We start from the raw sequence: 22,591 nt of genomic DNA on the forward strand, positions 1-22,591 counted from the left end.
TGAATAATGACTTAAATCTTTTTCACACACAAAGCTGTCATATGGTTTCAGAAGTCTTAGGGACTAATTGTATGATTATTTATTGTATAAATAATCTTTTTTGGGCTCGACTACCTCTGGTCACCATCCACTTTCATTGTATGGATGAGAGCAGCTCGGACATTCTGCTAAACTTCTCCTTTTGAATTGCATGAAAGAAACTGGACTAGAAAGTCATTAAGGTGAGTAAATGATGACAGAATTTTCATTTGTGGGTAAACTACTCTTTTTAAATATATAATTTAAATTATTATACGATTATTCACATAAGTTTGAATTTTGATCATTTGCTAACTACTTACCAATGTTAATCTCATCATCTGTCTCTGCATCTCCAATGCATTCAAACTGGAAATCCTGAAGGGACTGGGAAAATTTCTGCACAGCAGCAGAAAGATCTGTCGAACAGACAATTATTTTATGGAGCTTCCTTATCATTTGAGCATATTCACTTTGATTTGTTCAGTCTAACAGGAAGGAGATGACATCACAAATACTTATTCATTCAAAGCATTAGTGCAAACTGCAAAGCTCAAGGACTTTTTTGGGAAAACATTCACTGCCTTTTGTTTGGTCCAAGAGCCTGAATGAGCCTTCTGCCAGATTGCTTTGAGGCAGAGAATAAAGAAGAAAGTTGTGAAAGAGAACATTGTTGAAAATAACAAGATATAACCAATGCTGACTGGACCTAAAGTTCAAAGACTAAAACTAGTACAAAGCAAATCCATCTAGAGGGAGGCAGGAGAAGCCATGTTAGTGAAGTGGCTGATAACAGCATCTAGAGAGACTCATCTCCTTTCTGATATCATATCAGATCCCAGCTGAATAAACAAGCATTTGATGATGGCATACACCAACCCTGTACATGCTCACTTCTTAAAACTGTTCAATATGAGTGACACTTGAAATGATTAGCTCACTTAGATGAAATTTTTAGACCCTTTACATTACAAAGCTGTATTTTCAAGTAGTTGAAATGTCTAGGACGGAATTCAAGAGGGCAAAAAGTCAGCTACTAGGTTGGTCCTTTCTTAATATGGAAGACTGAACTGCACTTTCTCAATATTTTTGTAATTAAATAATAAAAGTAAATAAATACAAGCAATACTAACAGTCAACAACTATTATAACAACAACAAAAAAGAACATTTGCACAAACAAAAAAACTCAGCAAATGTATACATATATGGATTTTTATGAGGATATATTCTGAGAATCCTGATATATTTCTAATTCGAGCGATTATAAATCTCCATTAATCATAGGTTATCTTACATTTTAAAAAGACAGACGACCTGTAACTTACTTTTAAGCGCGCTGATAAGCATATTTCCGTCTTTGATTAGTTCCTTAATGAATTTATTAGTACGATCCAGCTCAATTTCGTGGCATTTGAGTCGCTCTCTGAAGTCGGGACTGTCCAGAAAAGAATCACTGAATTCCAGCGCCGGGAGCCCCATTGTAAAAGTGGGGATGAATGAAAGAGTGAAACAAAACCTGACGAACACCAGCAACCAGGAAAGCTTTAATCCTCGGGAAAAGTCGATTTCTTAATAATGTAAACTTTCCACGGTTACGAGTCCCCAAACACCGTATCCCGAAACCCCACTTCCGGCATTTTGTTTCCCTGCTCAATCACCGAGGTTCAGCAGAGCGAGAAAGCGAGTGTAGCGGTGACTCCTACTGGTCTAATCCCGCTCACCTACAGTAAAACATGAGGACATGATTAGGCTGTGCTGTGTTTGGTATGTAGGCTAGCCTACTACACCCTCCTGAGGTGATTGTTGAAGTTGTAGCCTACGTCTCTGTGTACGAATAGATGAAGGGTTCGTTTGCAGGGTTTTATGCTGGAATTTTTTTTTTATGTTAGAAATATCCTGAAATCATCTTTAATTTAATACATCCTTGATGTAGGATACTAATGGCAGGGACCAGAAAGTTTGCACAAAATGTGTAGGCCACATATTTGAGTCACTAACACCCACACAACATGGGTTTTCATGTTTTATGGGGACATCCAGTCTACATAATATTTTTAAATTGTATCCTATCCAATAAATTTTAAAACTTTCTGCATTTTTTCATTTAAAAAAAAAACTGTGTGTGTGTGTGTGGTTTCCATGTTTTGTGGGGACTTTCCATAGACATTAATATTTTAATACTGTATATTCTATCCCTATATTATTCCCTATGAATAATATTTAAAATTCCCCACAACATAGGGAATACCTGAACCACACACACACATTTATGTTTTTAGTGTGGGCTTGTGGTAGCCTAATCATTTTTAAGTAAATAAATTCACAAAATGAGCATCTGTGGAATGTTTATAATGGAACTACATACCATGCCATACTAGTAAATGTTTCCTTCTGGAGCATCAGTGAATGTTTCAACCTTTTTTAGTAGTTGTGTTTGAGTCCCTCAATTGTCCTCAGTGTGAAAAGATGGATCTTAAAATCATACAGTCCCAGCTGGAGAGGGTTCAAATATGAAAAAGATGCTGGAAAACTGAAGAATGTGCAGGACCTGGAGGATTTTTCTGAAGAACATCGGGCAGTTTAACTGCTCAAGACAAACAAGGGACTCATGAACAACCATCACAAAACAAAAACAAAAAACAGCCGTGGATCATCCAGGGAACGACACACAGTATTGAGAATGAATGGTTCATAAATCTTTGAACGGGGTTATTTTAATAAATTCAGCAATTTTTATTATTCTTTTTTTGTCTTGTGGACTAAACATTTTTTATGTAAAATATCTTATTCAGGACAGTACTAAATAAAAAATAACATGCATTTTGTATGACCTCTTTTATTTAGTAAAAATTATTCACATTTTCACAGATTCTACAAGTTGTTTACATACTTTTTCTTGCCACTGTATGTGTATGTATATATATAAAGGGTGAGAATGTAAAAGAACACAAACATTAGTTTGTGTACTTGTGGAGCCCAGTCCTAAACAAAAGGAAAGACTGCCATCTGGTGACCCACTCATGAAACGTTAATATAAAAACGTTGATCTGTTCTGTAGTCCAGGGGTTTATGATGCCAAGGACCCCCAAATATGACAAACCTTTTATGAGGGACCCCCTTCCTAAAATCCATCTATATATATATGAAAAAACATTATAACTGTTAGATAAATAGTATGTTTACATTATACTATACTTAATGTTGTTGGATGTATACACCTGAAGAACATTTTTCAATGAAAAATGATTTGTATATGCAACTTTCACAATAAATACTGCATTAAGAATGCTGCCTTAAAACCCCAGTGAGCAAGACTATAGTGAGAAAAACTCACTAGAAAGATACAAAGCGCACATACAATTCTGGAAAGTATGTATACAACAAGAAAAGAGAGACACATTTAGAAATGAAACCGTTAGAATGTTTGGTAGACTTTAACCATTTTTGCTTTGTCTTTTTACTCTCTGAAAATTTCTGGGGACCCCTTAGAACCTTCTGGAGGAACCCTGTGGGGTCCCCGGACCCCAGTTTGAAAACCCCTGCTCTAGTCTGTTTGCCCTGTGAAGGCAGCAAAGAGTTCTGATTATAGTAAGATAGACAGAACTGTATGGATTTTTATTTCATAATGTTTGTCATTTGTTTGTCAACTTTTCTACAGTATCGCTACAGGTCATGTAACTTGCTACTGCCAGCTGAGGAGACTATTTTTAACATGACCCACCATCTTGTTCCTTAGAAAGGTCTCTTGGAACAAGTCGGGGAACTTCTTTAGATATTGTTCACCCTTTAGGTAAGTTGTCTGGTAACTGTTTAGGCAGCTGTTTTGCTGTCAGTGCTATCTGCAACCTATACACAAATATAAATGCATGAAGGTGATTGTGTTATAATTTTATCAATGTGTCTAGACGTGTTACAGTATATTACAGACATTTTAACGAATACTTACTACTTAACTTTTTTCAGAAACTGCTGTTGCTCATTGACGCTTCTTTGGATAATAATGGTATGTTCATTTAATTTTCTCATCAGTGATAATACAGTAACAAATGTACTGCTCATGGTTAGTTCATGTTTGTTATATACATTAACTAATGTTAACCTTATTGTAAAGTGTTACCTGAAAGTATAATATAGCATTTGAGGCATTATATAGATTTGAATTACAGAATTGGTCAGTATTATATTAGGGAGCATGGAATGAAATGCATTATTATAATTAACTGAGCAAAGAATGAGATGATATCATTTAATATAATAACTCAAGATTGGTATTTTGTGGCTTTAAGTCCACATCATTTAGATTTGAGGCCCTTTATATACTATTGTACTCATAAAAAAATCTAAATTTATAGTCTTTCTCTTCTGGTAAATGTACCAGAAGTATTGATGACTCATCGTGCACTTAAGGGTATACCCAAAGTTTTGTCCATTCAAATGCACTTTAGAAAGAGAATGTCCCTTCCCCTAAATTCTACATACCACCTGACTCCAACTTGTCACGATTTGCGTGTAGCTAAATCCAAAGATGAAAAGCATTACTCAGTATGACGATGAAACTTTAATAAACACAGAGCGATAGCACACAGCACATCTAACTTTAACGCAGAACACAAAACTAAAAAAAACTGAAGGCTTAAATATACTGAGGCAGGAAATCAAAGAAACAGGAACCAGGTGTGTTCTAATCAGAAACCATACTAACAAATGAATGCGAACTTGGAGACGTTGACAATGAAAACCATGGCTGCATCCGTAGTCACATACTTCCCTACTATACAGTAGGTAAAAAACAGTATGTGACAAAAGTAGTATGTCCGAATTCACAGTACTCATAAAAGAGTAGGCAAAAAGTACCCGGATGACCTTCTTCTTCCAGTGAGATTCTGAAGTGTGCATATGAATATAATGGAAACTTTACTTTCCCATGAGGCCACAGGAGAGGACTTGTGAATGGCAGTGATGCAACATAATGACAACATGGCGAATGTAGTACGTCCTGATTATCTTCATACTACACACATTCATACTATAAAGAACGTACCTTGAAACGTAAGTGGTCATGAAGTAATTACTTATTCAGAATAAGTACGTATTCAAGAGAGTATGCGATTTTGGATGCAGCATGACCTAGAAACTAAACAGAACATGACTATGAACCTAAACAAGACATGATAAAGAAACTAAACATGACCGTGACACAATTACCAAATAAATAATACATATTTTTCCCAATCCTGTTTCAATAGGAAATACAGCAATATAGAATGAATACTGTGCTTGTCTTTATGAGTCATTTTGGTGTGCTTGTCTGTTGCGTTTTCCCACAGAGCCACTATAGGAGATCTGGTCCAAGGTTGCACAGGCATTGTGAGACCTGTTACAGCCGCCGCTGCAAAGCCTCCATAGAGATCTCCGTGTCATGCATGGTCATGAACTGCCGTTTGCTCTGTGGGGCCTCCTTCCACATATGTAAAGAGGACGAGCACTCTCTGTTGTGTCCCAACGAGAAGGTACCCTGCATTAACGCTCACTATGGCTGCCCTTTCACCATGCATCGCTCTCAGCTGGCCAAACACCTTGAGGTGTGTCCTGCGAGCGTCGTCTGTTGCTCGATGGAGTGGAACCGCTGGCCTGTCGAGAACCCAGATGCCCCCTTGTATGCAAACCTTCTTAAAGAGCTCCACGAGCAGGAATCACTGGATCTTTCCATGGCACTGAGAGACCAGAAACATCTATGTGCCAGGTTGAAAATGAGGAGCTGCTTTGTTGAGTTGATGGAGGAACAAGAAGAGGAACCTGCACCAGTGGAGGGGGATGACAAGGAGGAAGCAGTGTGTAATGGGATTCATGTCAACGGACATGGAGGTTCAGTTTTAGTAAATGAAGCATCAAAAGCTCGTGAGAAATCTCTAAATGAAGATGTGGTCCTAAATGGTACCATTGACAAGGAGAAGTACAATCTGTTTGAAAAGATGTTTAGCATGGAAATGGGAGGTTGCAAGCAGGCGGAGGCAGAGGCAGAGGCTTCAAAAACAGAAGATAAGAAAGGAAAAAATATGCCACAAGGAGCTTCTGTAGAGCCTGAGAAAGAGAAAGACAATGTATCCCATGTGGATACCTCCAAATCTGGATATGCACCTTGGCAGGATGGCGTCCTGGAGAGACTCGGGCAGGATGTGAAACCCAGAGAATTCAACATGTACATAGTGCATCACGGCCGCATGCTGATCTCCTTTGGTCAGATGGATGCTTGCACACCCAGAGAGAGAGATTTTGTTTATGGGAGCCTGGAGCCAATACCAGTCCAAACTCTACGTTCCTTTAAGGTTCCCAGTAGTTACAGACAAAAACGCATTGAACATAGAGAATTTTGTGCAAGAGTATTGACTGAGCACAAGTGTGTCGGCACGTCTGACCTTGATATTTCTGAAGAAAATGGCCAGGAGATGGATGAGATGTTTGCAACCCTACTCTGTTCTGCAGAGGCTGAGGTAAGGGGCCACAAAATAAGTGAAACTGTGGGGACAGATGGACTTTACGTTGATATCGCGACACAGACATATAATTTTGCCACAGCTCCCTTCAAATACAATGCGACTCTGAGTGAAATTACAGCAGACAGAGATTTGAAGCTTTACGTTGAGCTTGATACAGAAACTGTTACCCTCAGACACAACAAATCCACCTCTGCTTTCACGTTCCTGTGTGGCCATTTCTTCCGGCGGGATGAGTTTGCCTCACACTTTAAGAACGTGCATTTGGATGTACAATCCTGTCTGAGTGGCTGGTTTGAGCAGAGATGCCCTCTGGCCTACCTTGGTTGCACTTTTAGTCAGAGAAGATTACAGCCCGCCACACACAGGGCCAAAGTCTCCTATAACCAAGAGCTCAGTATTTTCACCCTCACACCTGAGGTTCCTACCTCTCTTAGCGATTTGCAGACTGTCGCACTAAAGGCACGTGCCAAATATGAAGATTCTCTCAGTAACCTTCCCTTTGAGGTGCTTCACCTCATTGCTGGTTACCTGGATAGTTTCACCTTGTCCCAGCTAGCCTTGGTCTCACAAATGTTTAGGGATATATGTGCCACGCTTCTGCAGGAGAGAGGAATGGTGGCCTTTAAGTGGCGTAAGAAGTCATACTCTCATGGAGGAGCCCGCTGGAAACCCACCATAGTAAGGCTTTTACTCTGCATTTTTTTAAATGTATTAATTTATTTTATATATTTTTATACCAATGACTTAAACCAGCCATAATAATGCATTACAACATTTGTTTATAATTAATTGCTATTAAAAATATTTATTTAAAAAAATTAAATAGCAATTCATTAAATTTACCATATTAAGTCATTTGTTTAGTAGACCTACATTTTCTTTTTGTTTTTTTTAAATGAAAAGATTCTAATAATTCAAAATCTGCATAAAATGAAGATAGGACTGATAAAATTGGTATTAAAATCAGAAACGGAATAGAATTTAGGCCAATCAAAAATATTGAAAGACATTTTCATTTGACAGATTTTCAAAAGTTTCAAGTTTAAGGTAAACATCTCTTATTGACATTACCTATATTCTCTCCCTCATATTTCTTTATCTCTCTTTCTTAGGTCTGGGAGTTCAGTACTCTTTTCAGCAAAGTGGATAACTGGTGCATCGGCAACACACCATCAATGGCTGAGCACCTGAAACACTGTCCATTCTTCCAAACGGAACAGAAAACTGAACCTTTTGCCCTGGTCAGTGTGTTTGACAACAAAGGAAAGAAGAGACACGATTTGGTTTCTTTGTTTATGGGACGCAAATGATACTGTAACTGGAACTTTTATTTTGAAGTTTTTTTGTATGACGCTTACAGTGTGGTTCAAATGTCTACTAGTGAAAATGTATTCTATTTATCATTTTTTTCTGATACATTTTTTTTCTTTACAAATCATATCACGAGTGTAAAAATGGATATAACAATTAACATTAATTTTAGGATGTTTAAGTATATACGTTTTTGCTTTGATGACAGCAGAACTCAAGTTGCATGAACTCCATAAGTTTGTGTAAAACCTGATTTGCTTATTAGTGGCCTATAGAAATAATGCAGAATTGTGTTACTTTTGGTTATTTATTAATCATTTTATTTCTAGGTTTGAATAAAATGTTCACTTTCAGGTCTCAAATGTAATTTTTATGTGTTTGACATCTTTGTAAAACTTCATTAATTCCTCACCCTCATGTTGTTCCAAACCTGTAAGACTTTTGTTCATCTTCACAACACAAATGTCAACACAAACAACAAAAATCACAACACAAAATCTTTTTGAAAATCTGAGAGCTTTCTGTTCCTCCATAGACAGCTACGCAAGACGCAACTGACATTTTGACACTTTAAAAAGATCATAAAGAGATCATAAAGCTAATGCATACACTGTAAAAAAAAATTGGGGGGAAAAATTGTGTAAATTGATCATTACATATTGGCCCAATAAATGACTTCCAAATAATTATCGCCATGCAAAAAGATGAATTGTACTAATCATAGCTTAAGGTCTTCACTAAAAATTAAAATTGTATATTCACCGAACATATTTAATTGTGCTCAGTCAATCTATGAAGTCGAAGTGAAAAATCCATGTTGGCTGAACAAATCCTCCGTCCGAAAAACGGTATACGCATGCGCAAAATGCGCTTGAAAAAAACCGTTTGTGTGGAGATTTCAAACGCGGAGACGCGTGAGCGGCAGCGCGAGCGGAGCCGAACCAGCAGGTGCTGAAGACCGAAACACATTCCCGAGAGAATAGAGATATTCATCTCACAAAGACTTTGGTGAGTATTTAGCACTGAAATTATTCTCCAGAGTTTTGCTTTATGACCGGGTATGAAGTTTAAAAGACATTTTGTAGAATCACGAGTTCATGCATTCATTGTTTTCATGAGTGTGTTCTCGTTTACCACATAATTATCTAATGGTAGCCTGTAGCCAATAGTTTTATTTTCCTCATGTCTTATATGTCTAAAACAATAGGTAATAAGGAAATTAAGTCATTTGTGTGATATGTGCGGCATGCGACTGTTGAACACGGTGCGTTTGGCGTCGGCCTCTTTCAGGGCTTGAGTTATTGCCTTTTAATATCAAACACGTCAAGCTCGTGATTTTCTTATGTCCATTCATTCGTCTCATCCTCATTATATAATGAAGAAACTTCTGTTCTGTCTCTTGCCAGATGTGATGCAGGGGAGCTTTGTCATTAATGTTAGTTTTTATTTTTATTTGCAGGTTTTTAGCTTGCAGTGCCGCGTTTTCTTCACCACAACAACACATCCTGTTATGCAGAAGACTTCTTGAATGTATTCAGAGTTTTTCCTTATTGAAAATAAGGTATTTTCACCCAAATATCCTGTGTTGGAATTTACTTGTTAATAAAGTAATGTGATAAAATGTCAACCCTGTTGTCTGTTTCTGTATTTTGCTTAATATATTTATGTTTTTAGTCATTTTTGTCTTTTGGGACAGTGAGAAATAAACAATTGTTACTACAATTTAAAATATTTAATTGGACCAACCTCACAGTTTCACTGTAAAACATTTCTCCAATTCAAAAATTTCTAGTGACTGATCACATCTAAATTTTTCAATTTGGCCAACTAAAAAATTTAGATGTGATCGGTCACTAGAAAATTTTTAATTGGAGAGGTCTGACATTTTTTACAGTGTTGGTAAATTAAATTTTTCCATTAGCTCAACATATTTCTAATTGAGCCCATGTTAACAGGCTGTTGCCACAATGGATAAAATTCAATTCACAGAAATTCAATTTGGCTAATTGAAAATTTTAGATGTGACCAGTCACTAGAAAATTTTGAGTTGGGAAGATTATAAATTTTTTCCATTGGCTCAACATATTATTTCCAATTGAGCCCATGTTAACAGGCTCTTGCCACAATTGATAAAATTACATTTACAGAATTTCACTTGGGCCAATTGAAAACTTTAGATGTAAACAGTCACTAGAAAATTTTGAGTTGGGAAGATTATAAATTTTTTACAGTGTATGAATTGCGCAGTTAAAGGGATAGTTCACCCAAAAATGAAAATTAGCCCATAATACTCACCCTCAAGTCATCCTAGGTGTATATGACATTCTTCTTTCAGACGAATAAAATTGGAGTTACAGTATATTACAAAAGTCCAGGCTAATCCAAGCATTAGAATTGGATTTATAGTTGCTCTGTTTTTGAAGTCCATAAAAAGTGCATCTGCCCATCTGAGGTGTTAATAAAGGCCTTCTGAAGCGAATCGACACGTTTATGTAAGAAAAATATTCATATTTAAAACTGTATCAAGTAAACTTTCGGCCGACCGCCTTCCCTGTTCAATTTATGGAAAAATTGTTGAAAGTTCACCCGCTGATCAAAAGACTAACGTGACCAGGTCCGCTCGCCATGACTTCACGTACGCATCTTGAGTTTCACTTTCAACATTCAACACTTTTCCATGGAAGGCGGTCGGCCGAAAGTTTACTTGATAAAGTTTTAAATATGAATATTTTTCTTACACAAACGTGTCGATTCGCTTCAGAAGGCCTTTATTAAAACACCGGAGCCGCGTGAAGCACGTTATTTGACAGACAGATGCACTTTTTATGGACTTCAAAAACAGAGCAACTATGAATCAAATTCAAATGCTTGGATAAGCCTGGACTTTTGTAATATAACTCTTATATTATTCGTCTGAAAGAAGAATGTCATACACACCTAGGATGACTTGAGGGTGAGTAAATTATGGGCTAATTTTCATTTTTGGGTGAACTATCCCTTTAAGTCCACATTTTCTAAAGAAAAATTATCGCTTTGAATAATAAACAGATTTAATTTAGGCTTTTATTTACATAAATAATCATCAACTCACAAATCAGTTGTGGTAAACCAACGGAAGCTCAAGCATGTTCGCTTGACGTGCAATAACCAATGAGGTTCATTCTTATGTGTTACGCAGCACGTTTGTGAGCTTCAGTGAGAGTTTTTTTCTCGCACAGCAAGCAGGTGTGACTGATCTTGACACTAATGTAATGTATTTGGTCTTTCTTTTGTATTCTGCATTGTGATTTGGACAATCCGTTCATACGATTTCATTCTCACACTCCGGTGGGCTCAATCCTCCAATATATGCGAGGAAATCTGTTTCTGAAATAAAACATCCTCTCAGTGTGTTTCACAGCAGACATTAGGCATCAACAGTGTGTATTCCCCATTGCAACTCCGTATTACATTACAACAGTATACAAACATAGTTTACATTTGAACCAATAGTAGCATTGCAAAACGCGACCACAGTTTGTATGAAACTTGACAATCGTAATAATAAATAAAAAATATATAAAACATACCTGAAAAGTGAAATAAAACCTCCTCTCAGTGGCATTTTGCTGCAGAAATTATAGGCATCTAAATAAAATATAAGATAAAATTAACAAATATATATATGAAGAGTTCAGATGCAAAAACCTCTAAGTCCATCTGACATCTTTTCTTTTAAATTAGCATTTTTTATCAGGCTTCTATGTTTAGGTTCAGTAATTTCACTTTAATAGCAATGAAAAGGTTATTAGTCAGTTATTGAAATGCCTTATTTTCAAAAATGTCACTTTAGTCAATTCACGGGTATTTAACAAATTTAACTGTCTTAAACCAGCTAAGTCCATGTGTGCTTTTTATGTTGTTGCAAAAACCACTAAGTCCACCTGTTTGGACAAAAAGCAGTCAACAGTTGCAAAATCACTAAAGATGCAACTGGAAACATTGCATATGATGAAAGGAGAATTCAAAATGTAACAATGAAGAAACTGATCCACACAGTAGGGTACTCGCAAAATCCTGTCATTGCAACTGTAACAATGAAAGCTTGGCAAATGAAAGACGGCTCTTTCGCACAGCGTCATTCATCTTGAAATCATATGATTCATTTAATGACTTCTGTGGACTTGAAAGTAATGAAAGTAATTGATAAACGTATACTATATGCAGAGAGCATTCGCTCAATATCATCTATTTTTTGACGGAGGTGGCGTTTAGTGTCATTTGCATCTGAACTCTTCATATCTCGTTGAATGTGAATTGAATGTAAATCGAATTGAATGTGAATCGGATTGAATGTGAATTTAATTAAATGTGAATCGAATTGAATGTGAATTGAATGTGAATCGAATTGAATGTGAATTGAATGTGAATCGAATTGAATGTGAATTGAATTAAATGTGAATTGAACTGAATGTGAATCGAATTTTATGTGATTTGAATGTTAATTGAATTGAAATGAAATAACTTAATGTGAATTGAATGTGAATTGAATGAAATGTGAATTGAATGTGAATCAAATTGAATGTGAATTTAATTGAAATAACTGAATGTGAATTGAAATTAATTAATTGAATGTGAACTGAATTGAATGTAAATTGAAGGTGAAATGTATGAAAAATACAAAAATAAAGATATGAAATTGCATTTATACAATATTTGACTCAAATCGCATCTGTGACTGACAGTCCCGGTCTTCCTTATTACTATCAGCATATAAATATACATATAAATAAATAAACATGTAAATCTTTTGAGAGTCAGAAACAAAACGTTTGTTTGTGTAAACTGATACTTTGCCACCCACAGCGGTTACAAACGCCATTCTTTCAGTTTCTTCATTTAGCAGCTCAACGTCACCAGGCAACCTCTGAATGATCCCCTGACAGCAGGTGCTCGTCCTCATTAAAGATGCACTTCACCTGAAAATGAGCATTCTGTCATCATTTACTCACTCTCATCTTGTCCTAAACCTGCATGACTTTCTTCCGCAGAGAAAAAGATGGTTACAGGCAGCAAGTTCCCTTAAGTTACAGTGAAGGTGAATGGTGACTGATGCCGTCATTCCGCCTCATATCATACAGGAAAATCATACAGGTTTTGACAACATAAGAGTGAATACATGATGACAGAATTGAGTGAACTATCCCTAAACTCATAGGCAAGCAGAGAGATTATTATAGCAAGGTATCATTATTCATATTGACGGTAAAGGCTACCTAAACATGTTCTAGTCACATCTTCAATAAATGTGTCAATTCAAATAAGAATGTAAAAATTTTAGTTGTAAGTGTACGGAAAAGTACTTTTTTCCATTTTGGGGTGAACTAACCCAATCAGTCAGTAAAACATTAAATCACTGATAGTAAAGCAGCATGTTTTTTCCATGACTTAATTGCATCATGAATGTTTTTGAAAGAAGTCTCATGCTTAAAAAAAACAGTAATATTGTGACACTGAACACAATTCAGTTTTCAGTAAATACAAATAACTGAATAATTAGGAATGATGATTGTTATAAGTAAAATATTTGGGATTTAAAACAACATGCAATGCAATTATGATTTCAAAGAGTGAAGGGTGAATTCAGGTTGAATGGGACACTGCAGCATTCATATTTAAACAGTCTTTTGCGGAATAATATTTTCACAGAAACTAACAGAATAAACTTACCTCACAATCGGCTGGCAGTTACTCATAGAAATAAACAGCTTTTTCTGAGGTAAATGATTCCAGGATTATTCCACAACACGTCTCAAAATGATGTAAAGTACATGCAGGAATGTTGATATGTTTATTTGAGTTGATGTGGGCATTGCTCTTTTGATAATGAAGAGGTTCACGAACGACTGACATCTCTTTTTTTTCAAACAGATTACATAAACAGAGAATATTTGTTTTTGTTTTAATTTTCTACGTTTCTTTAGACATATGTCTCATGTTTGTGTGACAAGTATTCACTAGGTTAGAGTTCATTTTCTGAAGAGAATCAGATTAGACGTCATTGAGAGAGAGGCTGCAGATCGTGCATCATGTTTGTCTTTATTTTTGCAAAAAGCACAACATTTTAGCGTTTTTATTGTGAGTGTACACAAATAAAAGTGGAAATTTAACAGATTATAATGATGTATAACACTTGCCTGAATGATAAAAATCGACAGAATTATTTGAGTCTCTTTAATAAGAAAAAAAATTGAGGCTGTTGCGCCACAAGATCTTCGACCTCAAGGGGTTAATTTTAATTCAAACAGCGAGCTAAATCCATAGAGTAGCCTATCACTTTTCGTGCACACCATATGCACAATAATTGTATTATTAGAATAGCACCGTTGTACAAATAGATCTAACAAACAAATGCTAATCTAAGTCTAATACTGAAACTTTAAAACAGCCCGACGCAGCACAGCTGAAAAAGAAAAGTTCAAGAAACTTTAAGACGCTGTGTCAAACTTTTTAAAAACTTTTAGCAAGATGCTGCGCGGCGGTCAAAGATTGAAGTTTTGTCGTGAACTGGGACTGAGTTTTTGGATACCTTGAAAACACCGGGTAAGGGTGCAGAACATGTAACTCGACTCTTGAATGCCACAGAACAAGTCACACTGCTAAGTATAAGTGTCTATTTTTAACTATTGGGCAGACACAGATATAGGCCTACTCAAACTTAGTAAGCTGAACACCGCTGTGGAGCTCACAGTAAAACACTATGGTAGGTCAACTTTTGTTTGCCTTTTTACCAAATGCAAGATAAACATAGCAGTCTAAATATGTAGGGCCTATATTGTTTCTGCAAGAAGCATTTAGGTTTTCAGCATTGGCTTAGAGTTAATAATGGGCTATTTCTCAAATACAGTTTTTACCACATAGAATAAGAATGAACACAGTATAGGTAGGCCTACAAAGGGGCTAAAGGCATACCTACCTAAAGAAAACTCCCATAGTGTTTGCAGAAAGAATATATATGTTTGTATTGAACATTGATGGAGCATCAGATTTTGTGTTAAAACAAATCATAAAATTTTGTTTAAAAATGTATGAGGGGGCAAGCATAGGGCAAATGCAAATTTGTCCCATCCAGCACAGGGCAAAAGCCACACAATACATTATTTATACAAACACTTCAGCTAAAACAATATTTTTTTTAATAAGTTAATACTTATTATTTGATAAATAAACTAATACATTTTTGGTCAATAAATATACTGTCATTAAAATATGTTAATATAAAAATATATTTTAAAAATACAGAAACAAAATCATTTTAAAAAGTAAAGATTCTGAAAGCATTGAGTTCATAGCTTTACAGTAGTAAGAATAAATATATTTGATTAATTTTTGTTTTTTGTTTTTGTTTTTAAATGGTTTCATTATAATGGTGATTATCTCTAAGGTGGACACCCCAACCTAATGTTAATTGCTACACTCTAAAAAAAAAAGGTTCTATATTGCACCAAAAATGGTTCTTGGCTCGTAATCATAGGGGAACCTTTTTTAGTGCTATATTGCACCAATTTTGGTGCTTCAGTGGTTCTTCAGTGGTTCTTCAGAGGTTCTTCACCGGTTCTTTGACTAAGGTGCTATATAGCACCTCTGAAGAACCGCTGAAGAACCACTGAAGCACCAAAATTGGTGCTATATAGCACTAAAAAAGGTTCCCCTATGATTACGAGCCTTTTTTTTTAGAGTGTATCTGAATCTTACCATGTCATTTCAACAAATGGAAAAGTCAGCCAGTTGTTTATTATCATGTTTATTATTGTGCCTTTTGCCCCAATAGCAGGTGCATATATACGTTACTTTTACATATTCTTCCATTGCTATAATTATCTTGAACAAAACTGAAAACCATTCAAAAGACCTTTGTCTCAAAATATATTCAGTCATTTTAACGATTCTCATTTATTCCTTAAATCTACAACATTTAAAAAAAATGATCAAACATTAGATCAAATATTCTGTAATCAACTTTGCGCTGCTGCCAGTGATTGCATCAAGGATAAGCCAAATTTTCATGTGCATTTTGAAAAGCGGATGTTTGGTAAAGTGCTGCTGCAAGTTGTGCCATCTATTGGTTTAGAGGAAAATAAAATCAAAGGCGCCTTTTACGTCATTTACATTCACTTACAGTTATGGGTAAAACACTTTAACTGTCTATCCAGTCTAAAACACTGTAAAACACCATTATCTTGCATTTCGTCACAGGGTAGACAAAGGACCCAAACATCCAAGCTTCATCGCCACTGTGAGAGCTGCCACAGCCGCCGCTGCAAGACGGCAATTGAGATTTCTGTGTCATGTGCGATCATCAGCTGCCATTTGCTATGCGGTGCCGTGTTTCACCTGTGCAAGGAAGAAGAACACATGCTTTTGTGCCCCAATGAAAGGGTGCCTTGTCTCAACGTTGAATATGGCTGTCCATTCACCCTGTGCCGCTCAAACCTAGCTAAGCACTTGACGGTGTGTCCTGCTAGTGTCGTCTCCTGCTCCATGGAGTGGAACAGATGGCCCATCGAAGAGTTTGAGACCCCTGAGTTCTATGAGAATGTTTTGAAGGAGAACTACACTCAGGAACCTCTGGATCTCTCGATGGCTCTGAGGGACCAGCAGCACCTCTTTCATTCTCTCAAAATGAAGACTATCTTCCCTGAACTTACTGAAAAGTTGGCTGAGGAGCCTTCAGTTGCAGTCCCAGAGGGGGCCGTGGGAGGGGAACCATTCTCCAATAGAGTCGAGGAAGCGTTTGTGTCTTCAAGCACGGAAACTGAAGAAGGAGGTCTGACTCAGGAGGAACGAGAAGAACTGGCGAGGAATCCTAATGCGTTGAACCTCGAAGGCTATAATATTTGGGAAAGAATGTTTAGCATGGAATTGAGTGGCTGCAAGCAAACAATAAAAGCTTTGGGGAAAAATCCTGAACCCTCTCATGGTAATGAAATAAAGCCACGAGCAAACCCGAGCAGGCTAGAAGTCTTACAGGAAGAGCGGGAAATGCAGATTGACAGTCAAGATGCAGCTACTGACATCCCTCAATACAACCCATATGAAATGGATGAGCATAAATTCCTCATTGCCACATCTCTCTTTGCATGTGACACAAGACCCAAAAAGAAACTTGTTTACGAACATTTGGAGCCCATGAAGATTAAAACAGTCCGCACTTTCAAAATCCCAACCAGCTTCAAAGCCAAACACAGTCGCATTCGAAACCCCTCACATAACAAGAGGGTGAACACAAGCGTAGACACATCTGACTTAGGTGTCGAAATCGATGACATGCCAAAATGGGATGAAGTTCAAGCTACTCTATTGTGCTCTTTGGAGAGGGAACTACGGGGGCATCTCATAGCTGAATCAGCGTGCACAGACGCCCTTCTTCTGGACGTTGGAACTCAGACATATGATTTCTACTCTGCACCTTTCAAAGCAGAGACCTCGCTGGCTGACATCACTGCTGACCGGGCTTTGAAACTTCATGTCCACATTCAGGCTGAGAGCGTCACCAGAAGGCACAACAAATCCAGCTCTGCGTTTACGTACCTGTGCAACCACACGTTCAGACGGGATGAGTATCCCTCACACTACAAGAATGTTCACTCTGATATCCAGAGTTGCGTCAGTGGATGGTTTGAACAGCGATGCCCTCTTGCCTACCTCGGCTGCACTTTTATTCAGAGAAGGTTTCAGCCCAGCTCTCACAGAGCGAAGGTCTTCTATGACAGAGAGCTCAGTACCTTCTGCCTCAGACCAGAGGTTCCAGACACACTGTATGAAGGTGTAAAAACGGTGACCATGGAAAGAAAGCGTGCACGCAATACAGATGCTCTGAGCAGGCTACCTTTTGAGGTTCTGGTCCATGTTGCCGGATTTCTCGACAGCTTCACCCTGTCACAGCTGGCTCTGGTGTCCCGTCTCATGAGGGAGGTATGCAGCACCTTGCTTCATGAGAGAGGGATGGTCTCATTGAAGTGGGAGAAGAAGGTCTACTCTCATGGTGGATGGTGCTGGAGAACCAGAAAGAGGGTGAGTTTCTACCGCAATTAAAAATCTGAATAATGAAAAGTTGCAAACTTGTGTAGAGAATATCACAGAGTGGTGCAGGTTTGACGTTACTTTGTAGGCCAACCGGAAGTTAGCATCACCCTCAATAAAAACCCATAAGGATTTTTCCATAATCTTTTGGATTATCGCAAAAAACAAGCTACTTACTTATGTAAAGATATTTACACGTTTTGTCCATCAAGATGATTATCACAGATGAACACAACTTTTCTTAATTTTGAAGCCTAAATGCAGTCGCCAGAAGTAAAAAGCCAGGTTATAAACGGACTACACCACGGTCACTCGACTTTAACGTCACCATCACTAAGCTTCCAACAACTATTTCAGTTTTTATCTAAAAACATTTTCCCATTAGAGTTAGAGTAGTTTATAAGATCACAATTATAAGCAGAACGAGGCTGTAAAACAGGGCCGTGCAGAGAGTTTGTCAGGGGCAGGGGCTCAAATGTAAAAAAGGGGCAATATGTAAACATATTAACAACCGCCTTTTTTAAGATATAACATCTTAAAAATAAATTACGAGTGGGGTGATACCGATGTCTGGAGCTTGTGTTCGCCACAAACCTTATTTCAGCCATTTAAACAAAATCCCATAAAAAAAACGATGGGACGATGGAACCGGAATTGCTAAAATGCTAACTCGCATGTGATGTCATAGCTGCACCACTTTATTGAGTCGTAAGTCTCAATGAACCATTTGTGGAATAACGGAAAATAAATATAATTTTACAGTTTTATGCTATTTTTGATAAACCAGAGTCTCAGCTTTTAAATAATGTTAGTTGTATTACGAAATTCAAACAATAATTGTTTTGATGTTCAGCACAGAGTGCACAACTGATCATTGCTTGCCCTACTAGTAGTACAACAAAACATGAGTGGACATGAGAAGGTAGGCTATGGTAAAAGATACAGTACAACTTACTGAAATGTAACATCTTTCATATAACAGCCATGCCAGTGTTTCAACAGTAGTAAGACATCAATAAAACTGCTTATGAACATGTCAGGGAACTTTACATTTACCTCAGGAAAGTCTGTCTGTGTCCATCCATAGCTCGCTATTTAGCTAGAGAAAAGAACTTAAGAAAAGGGGATGCTGTTGAAATTGTAAATAATATATTGTTAAATATATGCGCTGTATTAGATTTATAAATGAATTATACAGTATATTGGATATTTTAACCTGTTATTGGTTTTCTATTGATGTTTTTTTTTATGTATTTTTAAAATTCCTTCTGAGAATGTTAGAACCTTTAGGGGCAATTTTATCAAAAATGCATTTTTTATGACAGGCACCATTGGCACAAAATGTAAGTTTCGCAGCTGGAGGTTGCTTATTCAAAACAAAGGCATAGCTTGATGACGCCTTAAGTTTGTGGGATCATGAGAGTTGTTGTCATCACCTCAAAAGAATCCGATGGGACTCGGGCAGAAATCATATTCATGAATGAGCTAATGTATTAAAGATGTATTATTAACATTACTGTAGTATGAAGCAGGGTGGAGTGTAATGAGGCCACTGGAGCGATTGCTAATGAGAGACAAGCACTGGAGCTTTTATTATGCCGCAGACGACCGCTTTGCTTCTTCCGGTCATGCGTATGTGGGGTAACGCAGCGCTATTTTATCATATTAGATACATGAGTATGTTGAAAGTTATGTTATAATGCTACTCTGTGCGTTCGCTCGGCGGCTACTATGAGACATTTGTTGCACACTGCAGTGAGCTAGATCAATATAAGGCATGGTAAAACATGGTACTCACGGTAAATCAAGAAAACAAGATATAAACAATAAGACTAACTGTGTTGAGCTAACAATGATTAGCTTTCTGTCGATGAATGTAGCCAAACAGTTGCTCATTCGTCTAATAAAACACATAATATATTAGAGGATTTAAACATTTTTGGAAACATTTGGGATAATGTAAGTACCAAGTCAACAAAATATATAACAGTGGTTTTTGGATATTTTAATCCAAAAATGTTACACATTTTACAGATATTCAGTGCATGAATCTTAAAATGTGTCAAATGTCAAAACAACTCAGAATGATACAGCAGTTCACTTAGTTTGTGTATGTGCATGAACATTTTAAACAAATGTTTGACTTAATATTACACTAATTGACTTTCAAAACGTCATCAGGTTTGGCAGTTTAGCAACCTGTTCTCCACTGTGGACAGCTGGTGCTTCGACAAACTGCCTCCAATTTCTGAACATCTAAAGGTTTGTCCATACTACCAGAAGGAGAGTAAGACAGCGCCTGTTCCTTTAACTGGTATTCATGAGTGCCATGAGAAGGAAGCGAGCAGGGATCAGAGTCTAATATCCATGTTCATCAATAATCTGTAGAATCTGTATTATAACAGACAATGAATTAAATGTTGTTTTTGTGTGACTTATATATGAAGTCGTGCATCTATGCTGAATTTCTGTGCCACTTTGTGCTATTCTGTTTGTAATTTTATTTAGGTGCAATAATTAATAAAAAACAACCCACATTTTCTGCTTTGCTATGGAATGCTTTTGTACTGTTATTCTGGTTTCTGTAAAATGTATATTCTGTCCTTTGACCCAAAAATGAAAATTCTGTCGTCATTTCATTCCAAACATAAGAAGCCATTTTGTAGAACAAACTGTTTTGGTTACCATCAAACAAACTTTTATGTTCCCCAGAAGAAAAAGAAAGTCCTTTGGAACCAAAAATATCAAATATTTCTTCCTCATAGTGAATTGATGGTAAGTTTAGGTTTAAATAATAATTAAATTGTTTACTGTTTGGTAATTTGATCATTTTTCACAGGAGTAGATAAAGGGTTAAGTCGGATTAAAAATTCAGGAAGCTAAGAACAATAGCCTACTTGTGTTTTATATATTAGATATTTACTTTATTTTGGTTATGCTTGTTTTGTTCATGTTTCTTTCTTGTGTGACAGTGAAGGATTGATCATTGTGTTAATTAAAAGTATTTCAAATATTAATGGAATGGATCATGCAGGTTGTTTTGCAGATTATTATTTTTTTTTTAAGACTTTACATAATGCAATAAATACTTGACCTTTTGTTTTGAGGATAGGAAACAGGCTGGTGGAAAATGGGGAAGAAAAATAATGCATGTGTTGGCAATTTCAAGAGGTTTTTTTTTTATATAGTTAAAATTTTGGAGAAATGAAACCCATAATTTTTTCTCAGCAGCAACTCTTTTTTTCTTCTTCTTCATTTTACTGCCTACAATCAGGAAAAGAAGTGTAAAATTTACAGCGAGACTCTGGTAAAGTAGACCTGTCTAACTACTAAGAATTGTATGACTTTATAATCGTAATTATATTATTTTACATCGGCTTTAAGTTTCTTTTATAGTACATAACCTCAAAATGCCTGTGAAGTTGTTGTCCTAATTTTTTATTCATCCTAGATGTTTTAGGATGCAGTTTTTGGCTTTGTTTGCTTTTCTTTGGGTGGGAGTGCTGCTTCCCTCTGCTTCCTGTCAGGAGAACTGTGCGTTACATGGGAAAGATGGGCTGAAGGGAGTCAATGGTCGGGACGGCTTGCCAGGAGCAAAGGGAGAGAAAGGAGCACCAGGTAAGAAAATAATGTATAATATGCATCCCATGTTCATGGTTAGTTGAAAATGACCGGTTAAAAATAGCATTCTTTACAATTGTTTAGAATAAAGGAAATGAAATGATGGTTTATGAATGTTCTATCAGCATTGCAGGATAAGCTGAACAGTATCAACGTAGAGGAGCTCAAAGGAGAGATGGGCAGCAGAGGTCCCCCAGGAGAACCTGGTCTAAAGGGTTTCATTGGTGAACAGGGCCCAATTGGTCCCCCTGGTCTTAAGGGTCCTAGAGGATCCAGCGCACGCATTGGTGGCGGTGATGGCATCGCTGACAGTCAGAAGCCAGCTTTCTCTGTGCTGCGAAACCGAACAGATTATGCTTCATATGATAAACCTATAACCTTTGATAGCGAATTTAGCAATGTCAATAATATTTTCAAACGTGACACTGGCTATTTCACTTGCACGGTTCCGGGTGTGTATTACTTTGTGTTTCACGCATCGTCTGAAGGACGCTTATGCCTCAGACTTAAGAGTAACAGTGAATCTCCAGTCAGCCTAAGTTTCTGTGATTATAACCTACGATCACTATCTCTTGTTGTGTCAGGTGGAGTCGTACTCAAACTATCTACAAATAATAAAGTATGGATTGAGCCTTTTGCAGAGGCTGGTGGTAGCAAAATGTCCAAAAGCATGTATGTGGTGTTCAATGGATTTTTAATCAATGAAAGCACAGAGTAGACTTGATAGCCTAGCCTGTGTTAAACACATTGCAAATGATTATTGACTGATCGTAGTGTTTTACTGAAGTGATGTAAGCAACTTAAAAACAAATTAAACCATCGAATCTGCTTTGTTGTATGCATGAATAAAAATCTTGTATTCTTGTATATTTAAAAATGCTTTGTTGTCTTTGATAATTGACTATACAACATTATTTTGATTGTAAATTCTGAAATCTATTAACAATGAAAAATGCAGCCTATCTAATGAAAATAAAAGTTGTAAACAAAAACCAAAACCCTCTAATTTGCAGTTTTATTTCCAGAAATATAACGAATAAGGTTTTGTTTGAATTCAGTTTTGTGAAAAGTCTTTGGATG

The 22,591-nt window shown here is 36.8% G+C and overlaps 3 protein-coding genes across 4 annotated transcripts in view; 2 read left to right on the forward strand and 1 right to left on the reverse strand.

Moving 5' to 3' along the window:
- arhgap42a (Rho GTPase activating protein 42a) overlaps nt 1-1,743 on the reverse strand; it is a 33,183-nt gene extending 31,440 nt beyond the window's left edge. Inside the window, exons 1-2 of one of the 2 annotated variants that reach the window (XM_079834943.1) lie at nt 1,346-1,743; nt 342-437 (exon numbers count right to left, since the gene is read on the reverse strand). In XM_079834943.1, the coding sequence (XP_079691069.1) occupies nt 342-437; nt 1,346-1,499 (250 nt within the window). In that variant the 5' untranslated portion in view covers nt 1,500-1,743. The remainder of the gene's footprint in view (nt 1-341; nt 438-1,345) is intronic. The other variant, XM_079834942.1, reaches the window with a different exon arrangement.
- Nucleotides 1,744-3,594: 1,851 nt separating this feature from the next.
- On the forward strand, nt 3,595-20,426 carry LOC307137089 (uncharacterized protein). Its single transcript, XM_079834569.1, has 6 exons — nt 3,595-3,810; nt 3,984-4,023; nt 5,348-7,195; nt 7,630-7,758; nt 16,064-17,881; nt 20,072-20,426. Exons 2-6 carry the CDS (start codon nt 4,021-4,023, stop codon nt 20,276-20,278), a joined length of 4,005 nt encoding a protein of 1,334 aa, XP_079690695.1. The 5' UTR covers nt 3,595-3,810; nt 3,984-4,020; the 3' UTR covers nt 20,279-20,426.
- Nucleotides 20,427-20,981: 555 nt separating this feature from the next.
- c1qa (complement component 1, q subcomponent, A chain) lies at nt 20,982-22,514 on the forward strand. The gene is made up of 3 exons (XM_079834817.1): nt 20,982-21,197; nt 21,342-21,508; nt 21,637-22,514. The coding sequence occupies exons 2-3, from the start codon at nt 21,352-21,354 to the stop codon at nt 22,227-22,229; spliced, it is 750 nt and encodes a 249-aa protein (XP_079690943.1). The 5' UTR covers nt 20,982-21,197; nt 21,342-21,351; the 3' UTR covers nt 22,230-22,514.
- Nucleotides 22,515-22,591: the final 77 nt, after the last annotated feature.

Source organism: Gobio gobio (genome assembly GCF_949357685.1).
Source record: "Gobio gobio genome assembly, chromosome: 14".
In the NCBI taxonomy this organism is placed as follows: Eukaryota; Metazoa; Chordata; class Actinopteri; order Cypriniformes; family Gobionidae; genus Gobio; species Gobio gobio.